A 27,059-nucleotide genomic window follows, 5' to 3' on the forward strand; every position below is an offset into this window, starting at 1 on the left:
ATATCTTTTGGAGGAAAGATGATGTTCCAGTAAAAGGAATTCTGCATTTTTAAACAAAAAACATCATCAAATAGCTGGTGAATCCTGGACAGGTGCTGCGTTAATGCCACTAGAGTGCAAGTGCTCTCCATATTGCATTAAATAATCAATCCAAAGTGCTTTGTTGCTAAGAGATGAGTACTCTTAATTCGCAGACTTTTTAATGGAGCTACTCTTGTTGCTGAACCGAAGTTGCTTATGAGAACTCTGTAGACGTGTCTAGATGACCTATCTGCAGTTTTGAAAGTGGGCCAACAAAAATATGCAATCTTTCCTATAGGGAAAGAGACTATGAAAGGTGTTTCAGTATAACAACCTCCCACCCCCCACCCATGATGGAGGACAGAGTTGTATGACTCACTACCCAGGAGTGCCATTGTGTCCCATAAACATGCTGGAGCTGAGAGCATTTCACCTCACCTCAAAATCCATTTGGCACCTCTAACAGACTACTGAGCTGGCGGACCCCGAGCGGCCCCAGTCAAGTGGCATCCACCTTTCCTGGCACACACTCCAATGCTGACTCTCCCGGCACCACCTACGCCCAGCGGTGGTGCCGCCCCCATAATTCTCAACACAATACAGAGCCAGACTTCGTCATCTGGCGCTGGCTCCAACCGGTGGCAGACTTCCATATCAGAGCCAGCGCCTTAGTACAGGCCTGGATTGGTGATGAGTGGGAGGGATCTGCGCACCCTTAAGTTTAGCAAACATTTTAAAATCCTCAGGACACCTGGTATCAGGATCTGGTGGAAGCCAGCGGACTGGATACCTCCTCCTCAGACACTGGCCTGGTCTCTTCCCCTACCGTGGCTACAGAGGAGGGTGCCTCATTTTCATTGTTGATGTGGAGGGCGTCTGAGGTCCTTGCTTAAGTCCTTGCTGAAGGTGCTTCAGCCAGCAGTTGCCCCCACCTAACCGTTACTCCCATTTAATGCAGCCCTTACTGACGTCCTACTTGGTGCCTGGTCCAAGACTTGGGAACAGTCAATACAAGCGTCCTACTTTGGGCCTGGTCTAAGCCCAACACAGAGGCTCTTGTGCATAGAACAATTGCCTGCTGCTATTGCTCCGCCCCAGGATACCCCAGTTTCCTCACCCAGCACCCCACCCTGGAGAACTTGGTGGCCCAGTCCTTCACTTCCAAAATCAACCACCGTGCATTCCCTACTACCCCACCAGAAGGGGAGCCCATAAAGCTGGATACCTTGGGGAAGAGGATTTTCTCTTCTGCCAGTCTGACGCTGGTCGGAAAACACTGAGCAACAACAGTAGGTAGTATGATGTGCAGTGTTGTGGTCCTTACTCTGCTTCAGTAACAGGGTGATCACCACTTCCCGTAGACTGCAAGGCTTCGGCATACATTTTCAATACATGCAGCATGTGTAGATGTTTATAGTTTTTTTGGAAGACCCCTGAGAGTCCATCCAGGCCAAGGACCTTAGACCCATCTAGGGAGTTGATCACCTGAATAATCTCTTCAATAGAGATAGGTTCACTGAGGAATTCTCTGGGCATCAGTGATCCAGACCATTGCCACTTCAGACAGACACTCTGCTTAGGTAGTGTTGTCCCTGTCTGCCCGTGAGGCATACAGGTGTGTGTAGTATTAGAGAAGTGCAGCGGTAACATCATGGTTGTCTGCCACTAAACTCCCATCCTGCACCTGCAGCTCCGGTAAGCAACCACATCCGCAAGGCAGAGACAGTAGTATCACCAACACCTGGACCAGGCAAACACCCTCCTCATACAGACAGGTCTTAGCATATTGCTCCAGATATGCTGCTTCCCGTTTAGCCAGGTCTTAAAATTCGCCCAACAGTGTCATACAGCGATGTAGTTGAGGCCCATGCAGGCACTGCATGTCTGGGTGTTATCTAATAGTAGGTGTACATGCATGTCAGTGATGTAAGCTCTTCCTGGCCAAACGAGATCAGAGCACAAACCCTGCAACATCCACCAGTCCCCTGTGCCCCCAACCCTCATTACGTACTTTACCACCCAGTGAATCCCACAGGTAACAACAAAGAAAAGAAATACAAATACCCCACCCATTTCCAATTCTGTATACATCATGGGAGGTGGGCAACGCTTTGGCAATCAGGCCTCTGTGTAAAGGTAAAGACAATAGAGGTCGGATAGGAAATGGACATAAAGGCAGCATAAGTGGAGTCAGTTCCAATAAATGGGCACAGGTTAAGTTCCATGATGTAGCCGTAGGATTAGACAGTCAGGTGACCAATGAGGGCTATTTCTGGGGTGCACAGCATAGCTAGTAGATCAGTCATTCGAGAAAAGGTCTGTGCTAGCAATCCGGCAGCATACGCTCTGGAGTACTGGGACGAGAGGACGAGTGTTTCTTGCAATGTTGTGTGCAGAACGCCATGGCATCAGCGGGTGTATCGAAGAAGTGGGCTTTCTTTTTGAGATCGATGTTGGTTATAGTACTGCATATTTTAATCCGTGTCGTGTAGTTGGGCTTTGACATCTGAGAATTTGCATCATGCATCCTGCACCGCCATTGTGTAGTCCGAAAAAAAGGATACAGCAGATCCCTGATACTTTATTAGGCCTTTTTCACATGCTAGGTGAAGGACTGTGTCCCTGTCGCAAAAGTTCAGTAGGCGAATGATGATGGAACGTGGCAGAGCGCCCGGTGGCAGGCATGGGGCATCAGATCGACTGACTCTTTCTGTGACAAATATAGTTGTGAAGCTTTAGCGGTCAAAAAGTTCAGCATTAAGTTGTTCTACGAACTGGTTTGGACTGCCGATGTCAGTGGATTCCTCTAGTCCAATAATTCAAATATTATTGCGACTGGACCTTGCCTCCAAATCTTAGTTCTTGACTTTTTTGCTTTGAGGAGAAATTCCACTTTTTCCAGCCGCTTTGTGGTGGTTGCGACACCATCTTGTAGGGCCGATATACACTCCTTCGCATTGTCCAGTCTAACATGCTGCTGATCCAGGTGTTGTCCCATGTTGTCGATCCTGCTGGTAAGCGAGTCGAACCAGGCATCTATAGAACGGAAGCCCATGCGAAGCTCCGCTATGATGGCAGTCATGCTGGGCAATTGTTCGGAGTTATTAGAGCCTGCTGCGCTTCCCTCCATTTCTAACAGGATGTCCTTCTGTCCCACCTCCTTGGAACTTTCAAAAGGGAGTTTTCTATTTGGGGTCTCCCCGCACCATGTTCAAATGATCCTGCGGGGGCCTGTGAGTGGGCGATTTCCATAGTGCTCGGCGTGCAAATGCCGAGCAGTGCGTGCATGGCACAGAGTCCTGTTCACTGTCCCGTCTTCTGTGGAGCACAAGGATGTGCAAAGAGCGTGTACAAGCTGCTATGTACCAATCTACAGGCCCAGGGAAACGCGGCTAACATGCAGTTAACACTGCTGCTGGCTAAACCGTATGGCGAGCAACAGGTGTGATCAGTCCCTCCCTGGGCTGGTCATGAGATGTGTGGGCTCCAGGTATGCTGAGCGTGCGCTACTGTGCAACCAGGCACCCCCACAGGGTACGGCATTGAGAATAAGTGGGGATAGGAGGTGTGGGCACCCACCATCCATCGCAGGAATGGAAAGCAATGCGGCCCATAAATTTCAATGCGCCTATCTGTGTGGATCACAGGCCGGATCCGCCTCTTTGCCCAGTCTATTGGAATTGCCCCCTGTGCGTCTTACCAGAAGCCAGGATGAGGCGGGCCACAGGTGACAGTCAGGAGCCCGGGCAGAAAGGTGTTACGAGGAGCATGCTGCTTGTGTGCAGCCTTCAATCGTGGCCATGCAGGCCTGTTCACCCAGTCCAAGTCGTCCGCCGCAGCATCTCCCTCATAATTGGCCTCTGCACCTGCTTTTGTGAGTAGTGATGACTTCTGGTGCGTTGAGCAGTGCTAGCAGCTCAGTGACGCTCAATAGCCTCAAACATCAGGCTCACCTGTGTAGGCCGAGCCACTATCCGGTCCCCGATGTCTGGTGCATTGCTTGTGTTCCAGTAGGATTCATATTGTTGTTGGTCCGCTGGCTGCAGATTAAAATGTCAGCCCAATTCCAGAAAATCGAGGAGCCATTAAGCTGGAGCGGCCATTTTAGTCACCAACGTGGCCACGCCCACCGTCCCGAGCGTTTCTAATTTGCCCCTTGCGTGTTTACAAAGGTGATGGCCAGGGATGCGAACCATCCCTCACAGGTCAGGGATAAATATATAAACATGCCTTGAGGATTTGCTTCAGAAAACGGGCTCATTGCGGACAGTCACAGATAACCTTTAGACAATGGTTACCCTTCTTTAATCCCTGGGGTTTACCATCAGCAAGCTGAACTCCATTCTGACACCTGCACAGAAGATTCTCATCATGGTGCAACCCTGAACAGTGATGTTCAAGGCTTTTCCACACCTGCCACAAGTCTGAGATATTTAGGTTATGATGCAGACAGTTCTAATGGTGCTTGGCCTCATGTGTCCTACTGGTTGCACATATTTTGGCACAGGTGTGCCTTTTAGTTGAACCTTCCTTCAATGGGCACAAGACCAGGGTTTCTTTTTGGACAGCATCCGCATGTAGAATGAGATAGTCCTGGGCCTACAGTGGTGGCAGGTGGGCACCAACTTATTTTGCGGCAGGCCTTTATCCCTGCCCCATCCAGTGCTCACAGTAGCAATGGGCGCTTAGTCTATGGACTGGGGTGATCATTTATGAGAAGTAGCGATCAGGAGCCTTTGATCTCCAGCAGAGTAGAACTTCCACATCAGCCTTCTGGAGCTTTGCCATTCATATGGTTCTGAAGGTCTTCTTCCCATCCATCCATAGGGGGCATGTTCTGGTCTTGATGGACAATTTGACCGCTGTGTAGTAGTACAGCAAGTAGGGTGGCATGGTGTCTTGGGCCCTATGTCAGGAGGCAGTACACCTTTGATATTGCCTTTATCTTCAAAGGATCTACCTAGAAGTCAATGATTTGGCGGGCTTATTGATTGCCAGGGCAGATCATCTCAACAGACTCATCCTGGATGTCCCCCGCCGCAAACACATCACCAGACACCTCCATAGACCTCCACTGGCTTCCCATCGAGAAAAGGATCATCTTCAAACTCCTCGTCCATGCATACAAGACTCTCCATAACCTAGGACCGACCTACTCAACCACCGCATCACCTTCTACTCCCCCGCCTGACCTCTCCACTCCACTCAACATGCACTAGCCACCGTACTCGTCTCTTCGACTGAAGCACAGAGGACCTCCCCGCCTTGAGACCCTTAGGGGTGAGTAGTGCACTCTACAAATTCTGATTGATTGATTGAACAGACAACAGCTGACACAAAAGGCATCTCCACCCAGAGATGGCTGAAGATTTCTTCACCCACTGGTGCATGCTTTGGTTGGAACTTTTTGCCACCTCCTACAAAATGCAGTGTCACGATTACTGCACATTGGAGTTTCCTTCAAAAGATTCCCTAGGAGATGAATTACAACTGCAATGGCAGTGGTTTTCCTGTATGCTTTTCCCATTGATGCATCTCTTACCTTAAGTTCTAAAGAAGATCAGGAAAGAATGGGCTCAGATCATGCGGTGGTTCCATGTTGTGCCAGGAGCGTGTGATACCCTTATCTGTTGAGCCTGAGTCTTTGGCCTCCGATCAGTCTACCTCTTTGGGGGCATATCCTGTCTCAGCAACAGATTGGGATCCTGCATCTGCATTTCCACAACTTACACCTCCATGCATGGGGATAAAGTGGAAACAACAAATCAAGTTTTATTTACCTCTGGTTTATGTTATTCTTGCAGCTGGGTGTCCTTCACCAAACCTCAATACTCTGGTCATTTGGTGAAGTGTGTGGTCTGGTGCTGAGATTGCAAGTGGACCCAGCACATTCCAAATTATATGATTTTTTGTTTGTTTTAGCTCTGGGCCCAGCAATGCTTTGCTGTGGACACTGTTAAAAGTTATTTGTTGGCCCATTTAGCGGTTGCCTGACAAACCCTTGTTATTCAAGTTAACAGTCAAAATACACTTTTAAAAAAAGACACACTTGTTTCCAGCTACTCCTTTGATTATATCTCAAAAGAGCCTATATTTAGACCTAACGTCCCTAATATCCACCCCTTTTGAATGTATCCACAATTGCTGTTTGGTTTTGATTATCAGAAATGTGCTCCTCATTGTGATTATTTGTGTGTGCTGTCAGTGAACTGCAGATGCTGTCTGTACAATTTATGTACCTGTTTTTCTTTTCACGAGAATTGGTGCTGTGGACATAAGCTTCATTTCTATTGAAAGTTGCCTCAACAGTCAAATCCAGAGGGAGGGACATATTTCCCCCTCAGTCCTGCATGATTTCTTGGTGTAAGTGCACTCCTCAGACCCTCCACCTTTTGGGAGTTAAGGCTTTGGTTTCCACTCAAAAGCTGAGGTATCCTCTGGTTAGTAGTATCAATCATAATAAGTTACATGGCTTTATTAATGCTCTTTCCGGTGGATACCCCCTCTAATCTTAGATTCTACACCATCCATCCTACTCTACTCCCTATTCCCTGGAATGAACTCCTGGGATTCTAAAAAGATCCCATGCTTGACCTGATATATTGTCATCTACAGTCTGTTGTGGTTGCTCCACATTTGTGAACATGGAAAATCTAAAGTTCAACTGATGTCTGCGCACAGAGGCACAGCATTTCTATGCAGCACTGCACCACGCCTTCTGGGCGTGCTGTGAGGTCGCCGTGGAATCAATGGTATCACCTGCTGGAGAGCAAAAGAACATATTCATTTTAGTGTCTCGGGATATTACAAAGGTGAACAATCTGCCGTTAGAGTATCGACCAGAAGTCATTATCAAGGGTAAATAACTTCTACATGTTTACAGAAGTTTGTATACCAGACAACATTGACTGGATTGTCATGCTTTATTGAAGCTGTGATAATTGCACTCTCCTGTACGCAGATCTAACCTGGGCACCACTTTGGAATTATGACATATGTTCTCACCTACATCTACCCAGAATCAAGAATGCATAGTGAGGCTGCTTACTGTTTGCATTGTTCTCTAAAGCCTTGTTAACAGGATACCCACAGCTTTCTAACTTTGAGAGAGCTCAACAACCTCCGGAACTGGTCATTCAGGTAAGCCCTGGCCTGATAGGGTCACCTTTATATATCACACAATGTTTTTTCCCCCAAATAAATCCATATGAAAACAGTATTTGCTCACTGTCTGAACTTTACTCAGTTATATGCATTTTTGGCAACAGAAAAACATTTGAAATTACCTGATAACAAATGACATGGGATTCTACATTCCAACAATCATTTGAATCAAAATGATGCCCTGGTGGAGACACAAGGAGAAAATGATAGTGTATTGTCACACAGCATCATAGTCAACCATGAATTGCAAATGACACCTTCTGCTCCTTGATTTATACCAGTGAAGCCACACACCTCCAGAGACCTTCTTGAAGGTAGTGATTACTGGCATTTATTCTTATCTCAATTGAAACCTGGCATAAATCTCTGTTTGACAGCCTCAGGCTAGCATACAGCACTGTGTGACAGCTGAATGATGGCATACACCATAATGTCACGAAATTATTGTATAAATCCTGTTATTGCGCCCCATAAGGGCCTGTTAACTACTTTGTGTGCCGAGCTGCAGGCTTATTACCAGCCATTTTAGGATTATGAGTAATGCAGGAACACCCCCCGCCCCCTACTTTTAACCCTTTACAGTTGAGCTTACTGAAAGCAGATGACATGGATCTAAAATACGGAATAACACTCAGAAATAAATATGGAAACACCCATTTTTTGCAGCTATTATTATGACTTATTTTCTTGCAGCCTGAAAATAAAGATGCTTTAGGTACCCCGATCCTGGATGCCGGAATACTGAAGTGGAATTCCCTCATCACTCATAATCAAGACCTAGGTTGTTGTGACATGTTCTTTGGGTGGGATCTTAGAAGTATGCTAGGAACAGGAATCGTAAGTATGCTGCTTAACCTATGGAATACTTCTTGGATAAACTGAAATGGAGAGAGGACACAAGCTAAGGGCGGTGGAGAGAGCAATGGCAGTGGATAGTTGTATTGGCCAATATGTCAGGTAGGGTGATAGTCCCTTTTCGAAACATTGCAGCTTCTGTTCACTGCTCTGAGGTATGATTTCAGCTGTGTAATGAAGTTGAATCTAAAATCTATCTCAAGTCAAATTGTAGTTCATTTGGGTTACAATCTAATATTTCAAACATTGACAGCCATCAAAAACATATGTGTAATAAGCAACGCTTTCCGTCTTTACAGTGGTATAAATATTTATAACTGTTCCTCCTTTCTTTCCCTTTTTTAGAGATTGAAGGATGTTCCTGGAGAAGCCTTTTATCCATTGCTGGAAGATGAGTGAGTGTCTATTGTTCAATGGTTTCTTTCTGTCCAGCTTTTAACATTGTTTATAGAAGTCCACCTTTTCTTGTAGAGCACCAGATGGTCTTTATGTGCCCACACTGAAGTCAATTTACCTTCACCGTGCGTCCATCTCTGAAAGCCTAGTACAGGTTAAGCTTAAATCCTGCAAAGAGTGAGCCTCTACCTGTCGGTGGCTTCTTCTGCCACTATCTTATCTGCCCATATGAAACATAAAAGCAGCAACGCCACTGCAATGGTGACAGTAATGGTCCACTCAAAGTATGGTGCTGGCCTAAGCAGTAGTAGTCACTTTGGTGAAAGGGTCCTGCATTACATTTGAAAGGGGTAACAACAAGAAGACATGAAACAGTTTTGCATCTCACCGTGGATGTGCTCAAGCAGTACCCGGAGTAAGTTTCGAGCTGCCCATGATCAGTGCATGGTGTTAGCACCATGACTTACTACTGGTGAGACTTTTTTAACAGACACGGTATTAGCTTTTTTTTATTCTTGAGCATCATCCAAAATAGAAGCATTGATGTCTGTCTTGGAGAAAGGATGTGCCTCATTTCACAAAGATTTCTACATAAGCTTTCATGCGATCGAGCTAATTACATTTATTTTTCTCCACTCTAGGAGAGGTGGGGAGGGGCAAGGAGGGAGGTAAAAGTTTAAGCATGTTTGCATTTTGCTGTCCAAATACACAGTATTCTATATATTTGAGGTGGGACTGAAGTTTTTGTCAACTACAACTCAGAATTTTCCTCTGTTCAGACCCCCGTAATAACCTTTCCTTTTGTTTTTCAATATCCTTGATGCAGCCAGTCTAGTTTACCCCATTCTGGCAGCACTAACGAGTTGTCTGCGGCTGCCACTCTCCCTCTGATCATCCGAGAGAGGGACACAGAGTACCAACTCAACAGGATCGTCCTCTTCGATAGACTTTTAAAGGTATGGGCACTCATTTTGTTTACCTTTGGATGCTTTTCAGATTCTTAGTTTTAAACCGCTCCAGCAAACATCGCTTGTTGTCATTCCCCGACCTTTTGAAATCATGCTGAATACTTTTCTGTACAATTTCTAGGATCTCATATCAAGCTGCCTCAGACACAGTTTGGCACAATAAGCACTAACGCTGTAATTGAACTTTATGGTGGCAATTAGGTCAGTTCAAATTTCTGCCTCTTGGTGACAGAACCCGAGGGCAATGAACTCTTCCTTTTTTGGCTGTCAGGAGCGTATTTTAAAATGTCTGCACTTTTTGTGAAATGCCCTTCTTGTAGAAAAAAGAAGGCACATACAGACCCTACAACGTCTGAAACCTTTGCCTTCCAGAAGGTCATCTTCCAGAATCCCGCAGCCACTGCAAGAGGTTTTCTGGAAGATCGCCAGAAGACAGGGAGAATATCAGGCTGTCTTGACTCCAGGAAAGAAAATAGCATGAAAATGCTGCTGGATCTCTAAGACGTCATGGGAACGGTCTGTCTTTGACCAGAGTGCTCACTTCTCACTCCAAGTCCCCCCCCCCCAGGGGCAGATGCAATGAAAAGAGACTCCATAGGAAGAGATGTTGCTCCTGAATGGTATAGTTTAGCCTGATATTGAAGGCGGGCAATCTGCCTGCACGCTCACCATTACCAGGTACCCCATAAAGACACCACTCGATGTTAAGACTTCGTTCGGCATTGAAGGAACTTTGGCACTCAAAAAGGAGTCAGAACAATGCATGCTGGAACCACGCATGCCTAAACAACACGGTCGGAACAACAACCGCGTTGAAATGCCTTTACCACGAATGTCTTAACAATTTCTCGTTGTAAAGGCATTCCTGGTAAAGGCATGTGTGAATGGCATGTGTGGTTCCAGCATGCAACTCCCCCCCTTCCTCAACCCCCACACACCTAACACAATCGTACCCTAACCCCACACCCCTAAAAACAATTCTACCACTACCCCAACCCCCACCCCTAAAACTTAAACTACCCTGACCCCTCTACCCTGCCCCTAAAACTACCACGACCTCCCACCCCCTAAAACCTAAACTACCCGACCCCCAACCCATTAAAACCTAATCTACCTCCACCCCTAAAAACTAAAAATATCCGACTCCCCACCTGCCTCTAAAGCTAAACTACCCCCACACCCAAAAAACTAAAAATACCCTGACCCCCCCACCCCACCGTTAAAACTAAAAATGCCTCGATACCCCAGCCCCTAAACCACCCCGCCCCTAAAACTAAAAATGCCCCAACCCCCCTCCCACATCCCAAACCTAAACCACCCCAACCCCTCACCCCCAAAAACAAAAAATACTACAACCCCCACCCCTAAAACTAAAAATGCCTGATCCCTCTACCCCTGCCTCTAAACCTAAACCACCCGACCCCCAAAAACTAAAAATGCCCCGACACCCCCACCCAGCCCCTAAAACAGCCCCAGCCCCACTTACCTGATCGCGTCCTCCGATGAAACTGACTCCCTTCTTCTGTGCCTTAACCACGCATGTGCGTTGTTCAGCACATGCGTGGTTAAGGCACCAAACAAGGAAGTCATGGTTAACGAAAACTTTGTTCCGCTTTCGTTGTCTACGCTTCGTTGTTCGGGAGTCATGGTTGGGGATGTTGCCCTCAGCACTCACCGATAAAACATCTGTTGGCTTTGTAGTCACATCCAAACCACGCTCGATGTCCAGAATAGGATCCCTATCACCATCTGTTCATCCTTCACCAAGATGTTTTCAAGACCTATCAAAAAAACTAGTATCTGCAAGCCCAGACTCAGGGTATTTTCCCAGATATATTTACCTTCTTGGAAAACTTCTTAAGTACTCTTGTCTGGTATCTTATTGTTATTGTTAGTGTATTTTATAACACGCACTAGTCACCCCGAGAGGGGTATCTCAGCGCGTCTATAAGTCAAAAAGCAGCAGCAACGAATCAGAACAGAGTAGTCTTAAGTGCTTTCCTAAAGGCAAGGTGATCAGAACAGGGGTGAATATGGAACAGCAATTTGTTCCAATAGAAATATAAAAAAGACCTTCCTCCTCAGCAGCCTTTTTTAAAAGTGGGACCGTTAACAATGCTTTCTCCCTAGGTCTAAGAAGTCTGGGAGGACAGTAGTGCCTAAGCTTTGTAGCCACTTAGCCAGGATCCTTACCAGCCAGGGCTCTATGTGTAAAGCAATATATTTTTTTAATTATTCTTTTTTGAACTGGTAGCCAATGTAATGTGTGCAGAAGTGGAGCAGATGCAGCACCTGATGGAAGATTGCAAATAAGACAAGCTGTGGTGTTCTGTACCACTTGTAACTTTGATAAGAGCATCTAATTTGCCAAAACTAGTATTAAGTTACCGTAATCCAGCCGTCTAATCACAAGCGCCTGAACCACTGTTTTCCTCTCTGTAATTGGGAGGAATGGGAACCCTCTTCTCAATAGGTGCATCGTTTGAAAGCAGGCACCTGGCACAGATGCCACCTGCTCTTTTATTGTAAGAGGTCGGTCAAGACAAACTCCTAAGTTCTTAAACATTCATTTGAGTGTGGGGGCAGTACCAAATTCAGCCAGCCACCAGTCTGACATCCACAGTTGAAGGGCCCTGCCAAACAGCATAATCTCTGTTTTTCCTACGTTCTTCTGGAGACAGTTCTTGGTCATCCAGGCAGCAATTGCTGACATCCCAGCTGAAAAGCTTTCTTTCGCTTTGGCCACATTTTTTTCAAAAGAGACTGTAAGCTGCATGTGGTCCGCATACAAAATTATTTCAAAACCAAAGTCTCCTACAGTCTTTGCAAGTGGCACAACTTACACATTGAAAAGCAAGGGCTGAGACAAGAGCCCTGGGCGCTCCTTTGTGCAGTACCATGCTGCAAGACTTAAAAGAACCAAATGCTTCAGTTTGAGTTCTATCAGAAAGAATATCACGAAGCCAGTTTAGTGCTCTCCCATGAATTCCAAATTCCTGTAGCCTAGGATGGGACACAGTATTAAATATTGCTGACAGATCTAACAGCACTAGCATGCTTGGCAAGTTAGTGTCTAAAGAACTTCTCATAAAGTCAGAGACTGCTACCATTGCTGTCTTGGTACCGTGTGCAGGTCTGACCCCCCAATTGAGATGGGTCCAGGATATTATTCTCTTCTAGGTACTTCAAAAGTTGCTTGCTTATTAGTCCTTTCAAAAGCTTGCCCAGTAAAGAAAGCAACAAGGTTGGGCGGTAGTTAGAAAGTTTGGAAGGTGCTAAGTTTGCCTTTTTTCGCATTGGCCTCACTTGGGCCTGTATCCAGGAAACTGGATTTTTTTCCCGTATTGACAGATGAATTGAATAATGGAAGGATGTCAGGAACCAGCAGGTAAGAGAGGGCCGAGGAGGATCCCAACTAAGCTGATGATTCAGACTTGGCAGACGCAAGAGCCAACTGAATTTCCTCCTTGGAAAATTCTTTATATTTACTTAAGCTTGAACTACTACTGGTGGGGGTAAACTGGTGTTATTCTCTTCAAAAAGGCCTTAGAAGTTCAAGTAAATGTTAAATTTTTCTTCAAAATAATCAGCCAATGAATAACAAAGTATCTGTGATGCCTGAATGCCCTGAGAGCACACTCTAGGATGTACAAAATCATTAAGGACTTTAAATAACTTTTTTTCATAATAATCTTTATTGCGTGTTTCTTGTTTAAGACCATCATATACAGAACAAAATGCGGAAACACAAGATATTCACTGTAACTGTTTAGTAAACAAAGACTTAGCAATGCATTAACCCCCCACCCTTCTCCCAAACTTGTGCACAACTCTTCATTGTAACTTTATCAAAACCGGCAGTATATTAGCAGTATAGTAACATTACACTAACTGTACAATAAGGACAGTATGAGGTGATTAATCATTAGGTTCACTAGTGTGTGTATTGTGGAGATCAACGATCATAGCCCTCCAAGTCTGGAGGTCGTCCTCCTAATTTGCAAGGAGTTGGGGTGGAGTGGGGGAGAGGGGATGCGTGACCCATCAGTTGGGTCGGCAGAGCTCCCTCTGCATGAGTGCCCTGAAAAAGGGGTCTCTCCCAGGAGTCTTCTGTAACCAGTATATGGTGTGCTGTAAGTGAGTTGCCATGTAATAGAGTTCCATGCAAAGTGGATAGACTCACCCGTTCATGTTTACTCGTCCTTAGCAGATCGACCAATAAGCTATCAATGGTTTTGAAATAATTGCATGGGATCATAAAGAAGGTTCTCTGGAGGGTGTACAGGCACCTCGGAAGAAGCATCATCTTTGCAATGGCTAGTTTCCCCATGAGGGAAAGAGGCATGTCTCTCCAAAAGCGCACACAGGCTCGAAGACTCTGGATCACCTTCCAAATATTCAGCTCCAAAAAGGTCCCCTCTGTGAGTGCCAAATAGATTCCCAGGTATCTAACATCTTGCAATTCTCAGGAGAGCCCCACAGGTGGGAGAGCATTAAGAGGGACTCGGGTCAGAGAGCCTGTAGGATACAGCCGGAACTTAGAGGGGTTGACCCGTAGCCCGATGACCTCCCCAAACTCCTGCAGCAGCATGGGCACGCAACGGGCTGGGTGACGGAGGTATATTAGTGCACTGTCTGTATAAAGGGTAGACCACAGGGGTGGTCTCTCCTAGAGTGATTCCCCAGGGAGCCATGAACTTACGGAGCTTTACCTCCATAGGCTCCGTAGCAAGTGCAAGTAGTAGCGATGACATAGGGCAGCTCTGCCTCATACCCTGCACAGCTGGAACCGTCCGGACACCTCTCCCGATTGCACCTGGGCTTGATGATTCGTGTATAGGAGTTGGATCTGTCACACAAATCTGGGCCCTATCCCAACCCCTTGGAGGATTCACCATAAAATCTCCCAATTTAAAGAGTCGAACGCCTTTTCAGTATCGTCAAGGTCAATGGACAATTCGGCATCCCAGGAGCGCGTGGCGTGGTACACATGTGCAAGTCATCTTGAATTATGCAGTGTGCCTCTACGAGGGAAAAAGCCAGACTGGTCCGGGTGCACCAGGTGTGGTAGATGTGGGAGGAGGCAAGCCACTAAAATGCTACTGAGTATTTTGACATCTATATTTAAAAGGGAGATGGGTATATGCTGATGCCATGGTAGGTTCTTTACCAGGTTTGTGGGCCTTACCTGTGGGGGCTTCCTGAAGCGTGGGGGGGGAGGGTTCCCTTTTGAAGGGCCTCTTCAAAAACTGCTAGTAGTTTGTCAGCCAGGACATCTATGTATCAATGGTAAAACTCCACAGGGAGTCCATCACTCCACTGCGTTTCTGCCATTTTTAATGATCGCATGACTGCAGCAATCTCATCTCAGGTAATGAGTCTATCAAGACTGGTGCTGTCCTCACAACTGAGCCTAGTAGCGGAGCTTCTACCAGGTAGTCTGTTATGGTTTGAGGTTGTTCTAGTTTCTTCAGTCTAAATGGTACTTAAATGATCACGGAAGACCGCATTAATATCTTTTTGTGTTGGAGACAGAGCTTACTTGTCTGTCATACATCAGTAGAATTGGTGCTCAAGTGTTTTCCTGTCTCGTTGTTCGAGCCAGCAGCGGTCCTATCTTGTCTCCCTCTGCATGCAGTGTTTGTTGATACACCGTGTAAGCGTGTTTTTCTAATCTACGCCAGTCATCTAAAAGGGCTCCTCTGGTCTCTTGCTAGACCATCAGACACATGGGGAGCGTCCTCTCTGTCTCACCCAGGGTACACTCATGTCTCTAAATATCTTTTTCAAGTTGTTGTTGGATCCCATATGTTGAGTAAGGCAAACTCCACGAAGGACAAATTTCATTGCCTCCCAGTCTGTAGCCCTACTACCTGATGTGACCCAGTTTTCCAGAAAATAATGTGTTAATGTGTCTGCTATTGTGGTTGTGAAAGGGGGGGTCTGCTAGCATCTCTGCTCGAATCCACAGAGGTATTGTGGGCCTGCCATACCCCTTCCCCAACATCATCAGAACTCGCTAAAGGTCTGATAGATATGTGGTCAAGTAGGAGATACCGGATACTAATGTATCAGTAATGAGGCAGTAGTCTAGTTGACTATATGTGCCTGAAGCTGGCGTATAACAAGAACATTGTGCAGTGTGTTGGTTCCAAACCCTCCAGGCGTCTGTAAGATGTAGCTCACGTATAAGGTTGAGTAGTGTCCCATTCAATCTGGGTTTAGTGTGCTGTTGTGGTGGGAAACGGTCAAGGCTACCATCCAGGACACAGTTACAGTCACCAGCTAGGATAATATCAGTCGCTAAAAAGGGGGAGGCAGCCTGTGCCACAATTGCAAAAAATTCCCCACAATCATTATTGGAGGCGTAAATGTTAATAAGGCATACCTCCCAACCATCTAGGGTCCCGTACAGAATCCCATATTGTTTCTCTGGGTCCAGGGTGTAATTGCGGTGGAGCAAGGGTGTAAGAAGCTGGCCTGATGTGTAGTGGGTAATAAGGTACTTGCACCTTATTCCAGGTCCAAGTATCCCCTATTAGTGTAGACAATGTCTAGAATCCAGGCTCCCTAGAGGTAGCTATGGAGACATGCAAAGCTCATGCAATACCTCTGTAATCACACAGCACTTACACACATGAAATAATCACACAGCGTTACAAAAATAAAGGTACTTTATTTTAGTGACACAGCAACCAAATTACTAGAAAGGCAATTCTCCAGTAGGAGGTAAGTAAACACACTAAACATATACACTAGTAATCAGAAATAGGCATAGAAAGCAATGGAAAACTGCAAATAGACAATAGTGACTCTAGGGGGAGCCCAAACTATATAGTAAAAAAATGGATGTGGGTACTAGCAAAACCCCAAAGGTAAGTACCACAGTGCCTCCTAGCGACTAGGAGGAAAGGAGTAAGGTGCTGGATTTTCCACAAACCACGTAAAAAGAAGAAAAAGAAGAAAATGCAGCACCCAGACAAGACTGCAAGAAATCAGCGGTGGATTCCTGGCGAAGAAGACCTGTGGAAGAAGGGGGCCAAGTCCAGAAGTCACAGAAGACTCCAGGAGGAGCAGGAGCCTACTACCCACACAGCTGTGGTTGCAGGAGTTGGTCGACGGTAGGACGAAGACGATCAGGAATGCAGCCCTGGAGCAGGTGTAGAGTTCCTGGAGGATGCGGTTGACCCCGGACCCCCCCCCCCCTGCTCGATGGATGACTGCAGTCAGTCAGTGGTGTGGAAGAGCCACCAACAAACCTTGGTAAAGGCAGAAGTTGCGGTGAAGCAAAAGTGGAGCTGCCGGGGACCAGCAAGGTCCAGGAGGACTTAACCCATGGAGGAGCCCTAGGGGGACCCTCAGCAAAACTGAGTCCACAGAAGAGGAGGCAGCCCCCACAGGAGACCCACTGGACAAGGAACCAGGAATCCACGCAACACAACTGGAGAAGGTGCCCCACGCTGCTGGAGAAGCATGCAGAGGGCTGTGCGTCGCAGGAAGGAGTGCTGGGGCTACATGGAGCCTGAAGATCCCTTGGAGGAGATGCAAACAAGCCTTGGTACCTGCAAGAGACGTGGTGCACGAGGGTACTGTCCTCCATGGGAAGGCAAGAGCTTACCTCCATCAAAGTTGGACTGCTGACAGAGAGGACCAAGAGGACTACTCTGGACCACAACCCATGATGCAGGATCCATGCAGCTCAGGATGAGAGGAGATCCACGCAGCCAGTCGTTGTTGCAGTTGGTGCCTGGGGATGCGGGAGAGTGACTCCTTCACTCCAAGGAAGATTCCTTCTTCCTTCTCGTCCTGTTGCCCTCAGAGGATGCACAGCAGGGGAAGTATTGCAGAAGCTGGAAGGAGCCATGGAAACAATGTTCCACGCAGAACAATGTTCCAAGCAGAGTCTTCGTCTTGGATGCAGACTGTCGGTTCCCGGAGGGTCCAGTCGCAGTTCCAGTGGCTAGAAGTCAAAGTAGAGGTTGCAGAGGAGTCCTGCTGGAATCTTGCAAGCCAAATCTGACAACCCACCCAAGAGAGACCCTAAATAGCCTGAAGGCTCTGAAGTCACCTGCCTGGCCTGGCCACTCAGATGCCAAAGCAGGGACTGGGGGTCCCTGAAGGACACTAAATGTGCCCTTGAAAGCATACCAGTGGTTTGGGGGAGGCTAACCCTCAGAGGCCATGTAACACCTATTTCCAAAGGGAGAGGGTGTTACCCCCCTCTCACCAAGGAAATCCTTTGTTCTGCCTTCCTGGGCTTGAGCTGTTCAAGCAGCAGGAGGGCAGGAACCTGTCTGAGGGGTGGCAGCAGCCTGGGCTGCCTGGAAAACCTCAGAAGGCTGGTAGGAGCAGTGCTCGGGGTGCTCTCGGGAACCCCCAGAGTGCATGGAATCATACTTCCAATACTGGCAACAGTATTGGGGGTATGATTCTGGCATGTTTGATACCAAACCTGCCTAGGTTCGGTGTTACCATTATGTAGCTGGACATAGGTAGTGACCTACGTCCAGTACATGCGTAAAATGGCGTCCGGCACACAAGAAGTCCAGGAAAATGGAGCTGGAGTTTGTGGGGGTACCTCTGCTAGTGCAAGGGTGCCCTCACGCACAGGTATTTGCACCCTGACCTCTGTGCTAGGAGGGTCTGCCAGAGGGGTGACTTACAGTGCCCTGGTGCAGTGACCTGTAGTGAAAGGTGTGTATGCACCCTTTCACGCAGGCTGCAATGGCAGGCCTGCAAGTACACTTTGCATGGGCTCCCCATGGGTGGCATAATACATGCTACAGCCCATGGGTATCTCCTGGTACCCAAATGGCAGGCTGTAGTAATCCCAGTCTCACTGTTGTAACCAATGAACCCCTGGATACAATACTGCAGTGTCAGAGTCTAGAGTCTGTGGAACCTTCAGAACTCACAGGCCAATCTGTGAAATTAGTCTGCTCCCGTAGTGTCACTAGCAGAGCCAGATAAGCTCCGTCTCTGACAATAGGATTCTCCTGCATCCGGGATCACCTCCGTAGATCTAAGTGATCCATTGGGACAGACTATGATCTTGCCAGGGTTATCAATGTCCCCTGGTTTTTCCACTGTTTTCTCTTCTGCTGGGTGTGTGCAGATTGTCACTGCATTGTAGGGGACTGTGGGTCGGTCTCCCGGCCCAGATTCTGTTCGGATACATTGCAGTATAGCATCTCAGTCCCAGAAACTGAAAAGTCGGGCTATCATAGCACGTGGGGGGCTCCAGGCTACGGCGGAGTGACCAGGGCTTTGTGAGCCCTCTGAATTGAGAAAAACGTAAAAAGTCTTCTAGGCTTCAGAGCAGTTGTGATCCATTCCTCTAAAAAGAGTTCAGCTGACTGACCCTCCGCTCTCTTGTCCAGAAATCCCACAAAGCAGAGGTTGTTTCTTCTGGAGCAGCCCTCCGAGTCCTCAACATGTTTGTCCAGCTGTGCTGTTAGTTTTTGTAAATCAGAAACTGTCGTACTAAGGCGGCTAACCTCTGTCTCAAGTGCCCCGATGTTCTAATGCATCGTATCCTCTCGTTCCGATACCTTATGTAAGTCTGCCTGTAGTAGATTGCCCTCCACTACAACTGAGTTAATCTTGAGGATCACTTCAGCCTTGCATCCCTCAATTGGCAACATTAGACTCTTCCGGTGCCCTCGAGCTCTGGTCCCCCTCCTTCTCTGTCTGCACCAGGGCTTGCAATGGTTGGGCATAATTGACAATTTTGTTTGACTGCATCCTGTTGGGTTCTTTATCTTTGACGGTAATGGCTGTTGATCACTCCTCGCTGCAGAACTCAACCACAGCCACACGACCGGCCCTTGTAGTGCGGCTATCTATGTAGCGGTAGGTATGGGTGATAAACCTCACCACTCACTGAAGGGGGGCAGTTCAGCCTTCTTGGTTAGGATAATGTTGTTGGTACTAGAGGTATGTTGAGGGCGATCCCTTTAGAGGGTCTCGCCTGCTGTTATTTGATAGCTGTGTCAGCCAGCCTGTAATTGTTTGTATTATGCTTCTATTGTGGGCTGGGCTGCTAGGAATGCCCATAGACCTTACACTTTACCAGGGGCCAGCTGGGGGCCACACCAAGGTGGGTATGGGCATGCCATCCGGTCTCGTGGTGGTCCCTTTAGGCAGGTGCCAGGGACAGACATATGCTTCCCAGGGCTGGCAGGGCAACACAGGGTGGAAAGTTTCTCTGGGCAAGTATATTTACATGTATTACGGTGCTGCCCAGGCTATGTAAACGCAGACCCAGCCCTGTCAGGAGTAGGCCGGCAGGGCTGCGCAACGTTGCTCCTCATCGTTGCAAGCCCAGGTTCAAGCAGGGAGGACCACCCAGTTATCCGGGAGACAGTTCTGGTATCTCTCACCTCCTGAGTTCAAGGCCGGAACACCAGGGGCCCCTGTCTACCCACTAGGGCACCCAGGCTCGAGCGTGCTGTTTGCTACTTGTCACACCATGGGGCCTTGGCGCCTCGCTCTCACTGTTTCTGCCAGGCAAGGCAGCGCTCCACCTCCATGTCTCTGGTCGTCCAGGGTCCTTCATGCTCGGACCGTGTCTCGATCTCCCTCCTTGATTCCAATCAAATCCGGTTGCTCCCGGGTCTCCGGATCGCCATCTGTCGCCAGGGGGGCCAGATTCTGTCTCTTTCACCGTCCGTCTCTCCGAAGCAGAGTAACACAGGAGAGGTATAATGGGGGCAGGTAAGGTCGGACTGCATCAGCCCCCAGGGACTGGGCCGGTAACCAGGAGGCACTCGCCTGGCCGAGCTGTCCAGTCCATCTGCGGCAGATGCAGCAAACATCCCTGCGGGAACCCTGGCGGCAGTAAAGGGAAAGACGACCATGCCACCCTCTTAGGTCCTCCAGAGGTCCTCAAGGGCAGCAAACATAACCTTCTACACCGGGAAAATATTTTCCCAAGCAGTAATTTACTTCTTCCCCTTTCTCTTTTGCTCATCCTGGTGGGGAGGAAGCATATCCAATTCACTCACAAGAGAGGCGAGGCATAACATTGGACAAATGGTTCTTGAATATTGTACAGAAAGGACATACTCTCTGTTACAAGACCCCTCCTTTTTCCATCCAATCAGCCACAAAAGTTTCTTACCAACTAGATCTGTTGCAAAAAGAAATTATATAGCCACAGAAAATTGCAGCTAAGGTGGTTCCTTTTCCCCAAAAAGGAATGGAAATGTACTCCTGGTATTTTCTCGTTTTGAAAAAATGGTCCAAAGAGGATTTCAGACCCATCCCCGATCTGCGACTTTAACAAATTAATAAGAAAGATAATGTTCAGAATGCTTGTACTATAACATTCAGCTTCTCACTACACCACTCAACTATATCTAGAAGACTGGGTGTGTGCGTTAGACCTTCGGGATGCTTATTTTCATGTGCCAATTGTAAAAAAGCAAACAATATGTCTTTGTTTTGTATTCGACCCCAAACACTTTCAGTACAAAGTCCTGCCATTGACAATAAAGTGAAGGCCCATAGCCATTCATAGCAAACCATGGTCATCACCACAGCACATCTAAGGAAACAAAACAATTGTGTGTACCCTTACCTAGACAACTAGATAGAGTTGCATCCTCAAAAGAAACTGAAGCATTTTTAAATATGCTTGAACACTCTCTGCAGTTTGGGTGTATGAGTGAACATCAACAACTCAAAAACCAACCCAATGCCCAGGATTAACTACCCTGGTGCGATACTGGCTACCCAGTCCAAAAAACGGTGTCCTTTGGAGTAGAGACTGTCATCTAGCTGTCTGAAATGTCACATTTGTTTGCAGATTCATCCCCCAACGTCACAACCCTGCTAGGGTTTATGGCGTCCTGTATTTTCCTAGTCCTTTCTGCCAAGCTTCACATGAGGCCTCTACAACAATCCCTAGAGGAGCCATGGAATTCATTCTCAGACAACTGAGAGAAAAAAACGAATCTCCTAAACTCTGCAATTCAGTCACACCGATGGTGGGCCAGTCGAATGAATTTAGCGCAAAGGACATCATTCCATCAGTATCACCCAGTAAAGGATGGGAAGCTCACATGAGCCAATTAACTTTTCGAGATTTATGGTCAGAAGAAGAAAAAAACTACAATTTTAACCTACTAGAGTTGAGAGCAGTTCATATGGCCCCAAATCTTTTTACCTGTGATCACGACAAACTCCCTGCTTGCTCATACTGATAATACAACAAGCAGGGAGGTACTCATTCAAGACCACTGTTGATAGAGTCTGAAGCCATTCAAAAATGGCTCATAGAGAGGATCTAACAGTTAAATCTGTCCACTTATCAGGTGTTCAAAACCCAGAAACAGACTCCCTCAGAAGAACATTTGAAGAAAATCACAACTGGGATCTAAGGAACTAGGTCATAGATGATATAATTTAAGACTCTGGCTATCTGCACAGACTTGTTTGCTGATGCTAAAAAAAAACAAGAAAAGCTAAGATTATTCCTTTATATTTTACCAGCCAGAGTCAAAAAGGAATGCCCTTTTGATAAATTTGTCAAGGAAATTTATCTACGCATTTCCTCCAATACCTCGCATTCCAGCAGGTACAATCAATTTTTACCAGTCCAAGACCAGAATGATAATGATAGCACCAGAGTGGCCCATCACTTATTCAAATATCCGCATAAGAGACTGCCGTGCAGGTAGGATCTCCTGCACACCTTTGGAGGCCAGGTCCTCTACCATATAGGCTTCCTCAAAGCACCTAAAGTTGTTTATAGAGTACGCAGGCCGATCCAAAAATAATTAAAGAGTGAGTCTTTACAAAAGGCGCACATGGGAATGCTCACCTGTGAAGGGCATGTGAAAGGCATCATGTCTTGTTGCACAGCACTCCAAGGAAGATGAACTCATCTGGGCCGAGAGCCAGTCATGTCCTGCCCCATGATGAGGGCACGCTGTGCAATAAGCCTGGAGGTGACAAACATTCAGGGCGAGTTCTGAGAGAAACAAAAGGCGGCTTTCACTGATGCACAAGTAAAAGTGTATGAGCCAATAAATTTGGTAGAGCAGAGTTAATGGTCTCACTGCGCACAAGTGTAGATCATGAAAATATTAGATGTAAATGTAGATCATGCAACAAACACCACATAGAAATATAATAAAGATTTTTCAAAATTCCAAAAGACTACTTCTTTAACATTTCTCCTTTTATTTCACTGAGAGACATTTATTAAAATGATCATTTTAAAAAAATAACTTAACCCCTCTGCTGCCAGGCCTTTTCCCCCTCAGGTGCCAGACCTTTTTTTGGCTATTTGGGGCAGTTTGCGCTTAGGCCCTCATAACTTTTTGTCCACATAAGCTACCCACACCAAATTTGCGTCCTTTTTTCCAACATCCTAGGGATTCTAGAGGTACCCAGAGTTTGTGGGTTCCCTTGGAGGAGACCAAGAAATTAGCCAAAATACAGCGGAAATGTAGTTTTAAAAAAAATAAATGGGGAAAAAGGGCTGCACAAGAAAGCTTGTGGTTTATTGTCTGAAAATGGCACCAACAAAGGGTTTGCAGTGCTAAAATCACCATCTTCCCAGTTTTCAGGAACAGGCAGACGTGAATCAGAAAAACACATTTTTCAACACAATTTTGGCCTTTCACTGGGACATACCCCATTTTTACTATTTTTTGTGCTTTTAGCCTCCTTCCAGTTAGTGACAGAAATGGGTGTGAAACCAATGCTGGATACCGAGAAGCTAAACATTTCAGAAAAGTAGACAAAATTCTGAATTCAGCAAGGGGTCATTTGTGTAGATCCCACAAGGTTTTCCTACAGAAAGTAACAGCTGAATTAATAACAAATTATTGAATATGAGGTGGAAAAAACAGCCATTTTTTCCACGTTTTACTCTGTAACTTTTTCCTGTGATGTCAGATTTTCAAAAGCAATATACCGTTACATCTGCTGGACTATATAGGGCTTGTAGGTTCAACAAGAACCCTAGGTACCGAGAACCAGTAAATGAGTTGCACCTTCCAATGGGTTTTCATTGTATGCCAGGTACACAGCTATTCATTTGGTGAAATATAAAGAGTGAAAAATAGGTATCAAGGAAACCTCTGTATTTCCAAAATGGGCACAAGATAAGGTGTTGAGAAGCAGTGATTATTTGCACATCCCTGAATTCGATGGGGTCCACATAGTAGCATGTGAATTACAGGGCATTTCTCAAATAGACGTCTTTTTCACATATTGTCTTACATTTGGAATGAAAAAATGTAGAAAAAGACAAGGGGCAATAACACTTGTTCTTCTATTCTGTGTTCCCCCAAGTCTCCTGATAAAAAAAAAAAAAGTACCTCACTTGTGTGGGTAGGCTTAGTGCCCGCGACAGGAAATGCAACATGGACACATCACATTCTTACATTTAAATCTGACGTGTTTTTTTCAAAATGCCTAGCTGTGGATTTTGGCCTCTAGCTGAGCCGGCACCTCGGGAAACCTACCAAAGTGCATTTTTGAAAACTAGACATCTACCGGAATCCAGGATGGGGTGACTTCTGGTGCTCTCTCCAGGTTCTGTTACCCAGAATCCTTTGTAAAGCTCAAAATATGGCCAAAAAACACACTTTTCCTCGCATTTCGGTGATGGAAAGATCTGGAATCTAAGAGGAGCCACAAATTTCCTTCCACCCAGCATTCTCCCAAGTCTCTTGACAAAAATGGTACCTCCCGTGTGTGGGTAGGCCTAGTGTCCACGACAGGAAATGCCCCAAAACACAACATGGACACATCACATTTCCCCAAAGAAAATAGACCTGTTTTTTGGAAAGTGCCTAGCTGTGGATTTTGGCCTCTAGCTCAGCCGGCACTTAGGAAAACCTACCAAACCTGTGCATTTTTGAAAACTAGGCACCTAGGGGAATCCAAGATGGGGTTACTTGTGGGGCTCTCACTAGGTTCTGTTGCCCAGAATTCTTAGCAAACCTCAAAATTTGGCCAAAAAAAACACTTTTTACTCACATTTCGATGCAGCAAAGTTCGGGAATCTGAGGGGAGGCCAAACTTCCATCCACCCAGCATTCCCCCAGGTCTCCCGGTAAAAATGGTACCTCACTTGTGTGGGTAGGTCTAGTGGCCGCGACAGGAAATGCCCCAAAACACTATGCGGACACATCAAAATGATCAGATACAAAACTACCTGTTTTTGCAGGGGGGGCACCTGCGTTTTTGGTCCTGGGCTCAGCAGCCATCTAGGGAAACTTACCAAACCCAAACATTTCTGAAAACTAGACACCTGAGGGAGTCCATGGAGGTGTGGCTTGCGTGGATCCCCCAGTGTTTTCTTGCCCAGAATCCTCACTAAACCTCAAATTTAGCTAAAAAATCAAATTTTTCCCACATTTCTGTGTGGGATCACTGCACCGGCAGACATTTCCTACTACCCAACGTTCCCCTTAGTCTCCCGGTAAAAATGATACCTCACTTGTGTAGGTGGGCTAAGTTCCTGTGACAGGGAAGAGCCCAAAACATGTTTTAAATGAGGGGGAACCAAAGTGGGTTCAAAAGTGCAGTTTAAAAAAAAAAAACGTTTTTAGGCTGACAAGTCGGGTAGAATTTTTATCAGTATAGATGCGACAATGCTGGGTAGTAGGAATTTTGTAGATTCCTGAAGATTCCGGAAGGTTCCATCACAAAAATGTGGCATAAATGTGTGATTTCAAGCAAAGTTGGAGTTTTTCAGGGCATTGTGGGTAAGAAAATGGAGCAGGGTGCATGTGAAGCTCACCACTGTGGACTCATCCAGATGTTTAGTTTTCATGTGTGTCTAGGTCTCGTAGATTTTTCTACATGGCAGCGTCCCAAAGTCTAAAAAGTGCAGCCCTCACCATTCCAAGTGGGATGATTTTGAGAGTAAGCCAAGCTCTCATGGCCCAAATGTTAAACCAAAACCCAAATCAAATGTCCTCTTGCTTGCTGTGGGATAAGATGCTTTAGTGTGCTGGGGGAGAGCTGAAGGACTGTTACCCCCTTCAGTTGGGGTGGGGGCATAACCATGCCCTTACTAGTTGGTAGCCACCACCTCACTATTTTTTTATTTTTTATTCCCCGGCATCTAGTAGGCTTTCTGCATCCCCGGGGAGTGGATCGGGGGTAATTGCCTTATGAGCAACGTAGTCCCCATTTATTTGGGGTGGAGGTATGGCCATACCCCCACTTTCTGTTTTGAAAAAAAAAATCTTCACTGGTCTCTGTAGGGATTTCTGCCCACCCTTGGGGGCAGATGGGCTGTACAAAAATAAGCCAATCTGCCCCCGGGGGGGCAGAAATGCCCAACAGTAATGTGCCCCCATGAGGAGCGACCCTTGCCCAAGGGGCTTTCCCCCCCCAAACAAAACACACACACCAATCCCTGGTGCCTAAGTGGTTTCTGCCCCTCAGGGGCAGATGGGCCTAATAGAAATAGGCTGATCTGCCCCTGGTGTCTAGTGGTTTCATTGGCCTAAGAAAAATAGGCCGATCTGTCCCTAACGGGGGCAGAAGTGGCCTAAAATAAATTTGCCCCCACCCCCCCGGGGAGTGACCCTTGCCTAAGGGGTCACTACCCATCTGTAAAAAAAAGAAATTCCTGGTGCCTAGGGGCAGAAGGTCCTAATTAAAATTGGCTGATGGGGCAGAAATGGCCTAAAATAAATTTATACCCCTTCCCCCCACCAGGGGAGAGACCCTTGCCTAATGGGCCGCCCCCCTTGTATGAAACTGATGTAAAAAAATAAAAATCCCTGGTGTCTAGTGGTTTCTGCCCCGCTCGGGGGCAGATTGGCCTAAGAAAAATAGGGCGATCTGCCCCCAAGGTGGGTAGAAATTGCCTAAATTAAAATTGCCCACCAGGGGAGCTACCCTTGCCTAAGAAAAAAAAGGAAAAAACAAATCCCTGGTGCCTAGTGGTTGGTCCTGGGGAGTGCAAGGGCACAGTCTCTCTAGTGGATTGCTTCTTCCACTGACTAAAATTAAAATTCCTGCTGTCTAGTGGTTTCTGCATTCCCCCCCCCCCCCCGTCCCACCCACCCCCGGGGGCAGATTGGCCCAAAAAAAAAATAGGCTGATCTGTCCCAAAGAGGAGGCGGGTGGGGGGGACGGCAGAAACGGCCCAAAAATAAGTTGCCCCCAGGGGAGCGACCCTTGCTTCACGATCGGGCTGCAGAGATGTTCACAGAAGCAGGAAAGGAAAGGCCTTTCCTTTCCTTTCATGCCTCTGCCTGCCCCCAAAATGCTTTGTATTTCTCTTCCGGATCGCTGGAAGCCGAGCTTCCAGTGCAATGGGAGGTGACTTCTGATGAAGTCAGCGTGCAATTGTGCGCTGACGTCATCAGACGTCTCTGGGGGTGGGTGGAGGGAGGGTGGAAGGGGAAGTGATTACCCTTCCATCCCTGAGGGTGTGTGTGTGTAGGTGAGGGGCCCACGGGGGTAGCGCTAGCGCTCCCCCGTGAGCCGGGTGCAGGAAGAGCTGGTCTCATCCCCGGCACTCGGCAGCCGTGGCCGTGGGGGAGATGAGCTCGTCCAGGGCACCCAGGGGGTGAAACACATCCAGGCCTCTCGCTTCGACAACAAATTAGGAGGCAAATCACTTGCCTTGTGCACCCAGTATGTACCCTAGATTCTTGCATATACATGAAAAAA

The 27,059-nt window shown here is 46.9% G+C and overlaps 1 protein-coding gene across 2 annotated transcripts in view; it reads left to right on the forward strand.

Annotated features, from left to right (window-relative positions):
• Positions 1 to 27,059, forward strand: part of TBCK (TBC1 domain containing kinase) — a 1,319,282-nt gene that overhangs the window by 390,599 nt on the left and 901,624 nt on the right. For both annotated transcript variants that reach the window (XM_069241253.1, XM_069241261.1), the window contains exons 13-14: positions 8,386 to 8,435; positions 9,263 to 9,392. In XM_069241253.1, the coding sequence (XP_069097354.1) occupies positions 8,386 to 8,435; positions 9,263 to 9,392 (180 nt within the window). The remainder of the gene's footprint in view (positions 1 to 8,385; positions 8,436 to 9,262; positions 9,393 to 27,059) is intronic.

This window comes from Pleurodeles waltl, chromosome 1_2 (genome assembly GCF_031143425.1).
Source record: "Pleurodeles waltl isolate 20211129_DDA chromosome 1_2, aPleWal1.hap1.20221129, whole genome shotgun sequence".
Taxonomy (NCBI): Eukaryota; Metazoa; Chordata; class Amphibia; order Caudata; family Salamandridae; genus Pleurodeles; species Pleurodeles waltl.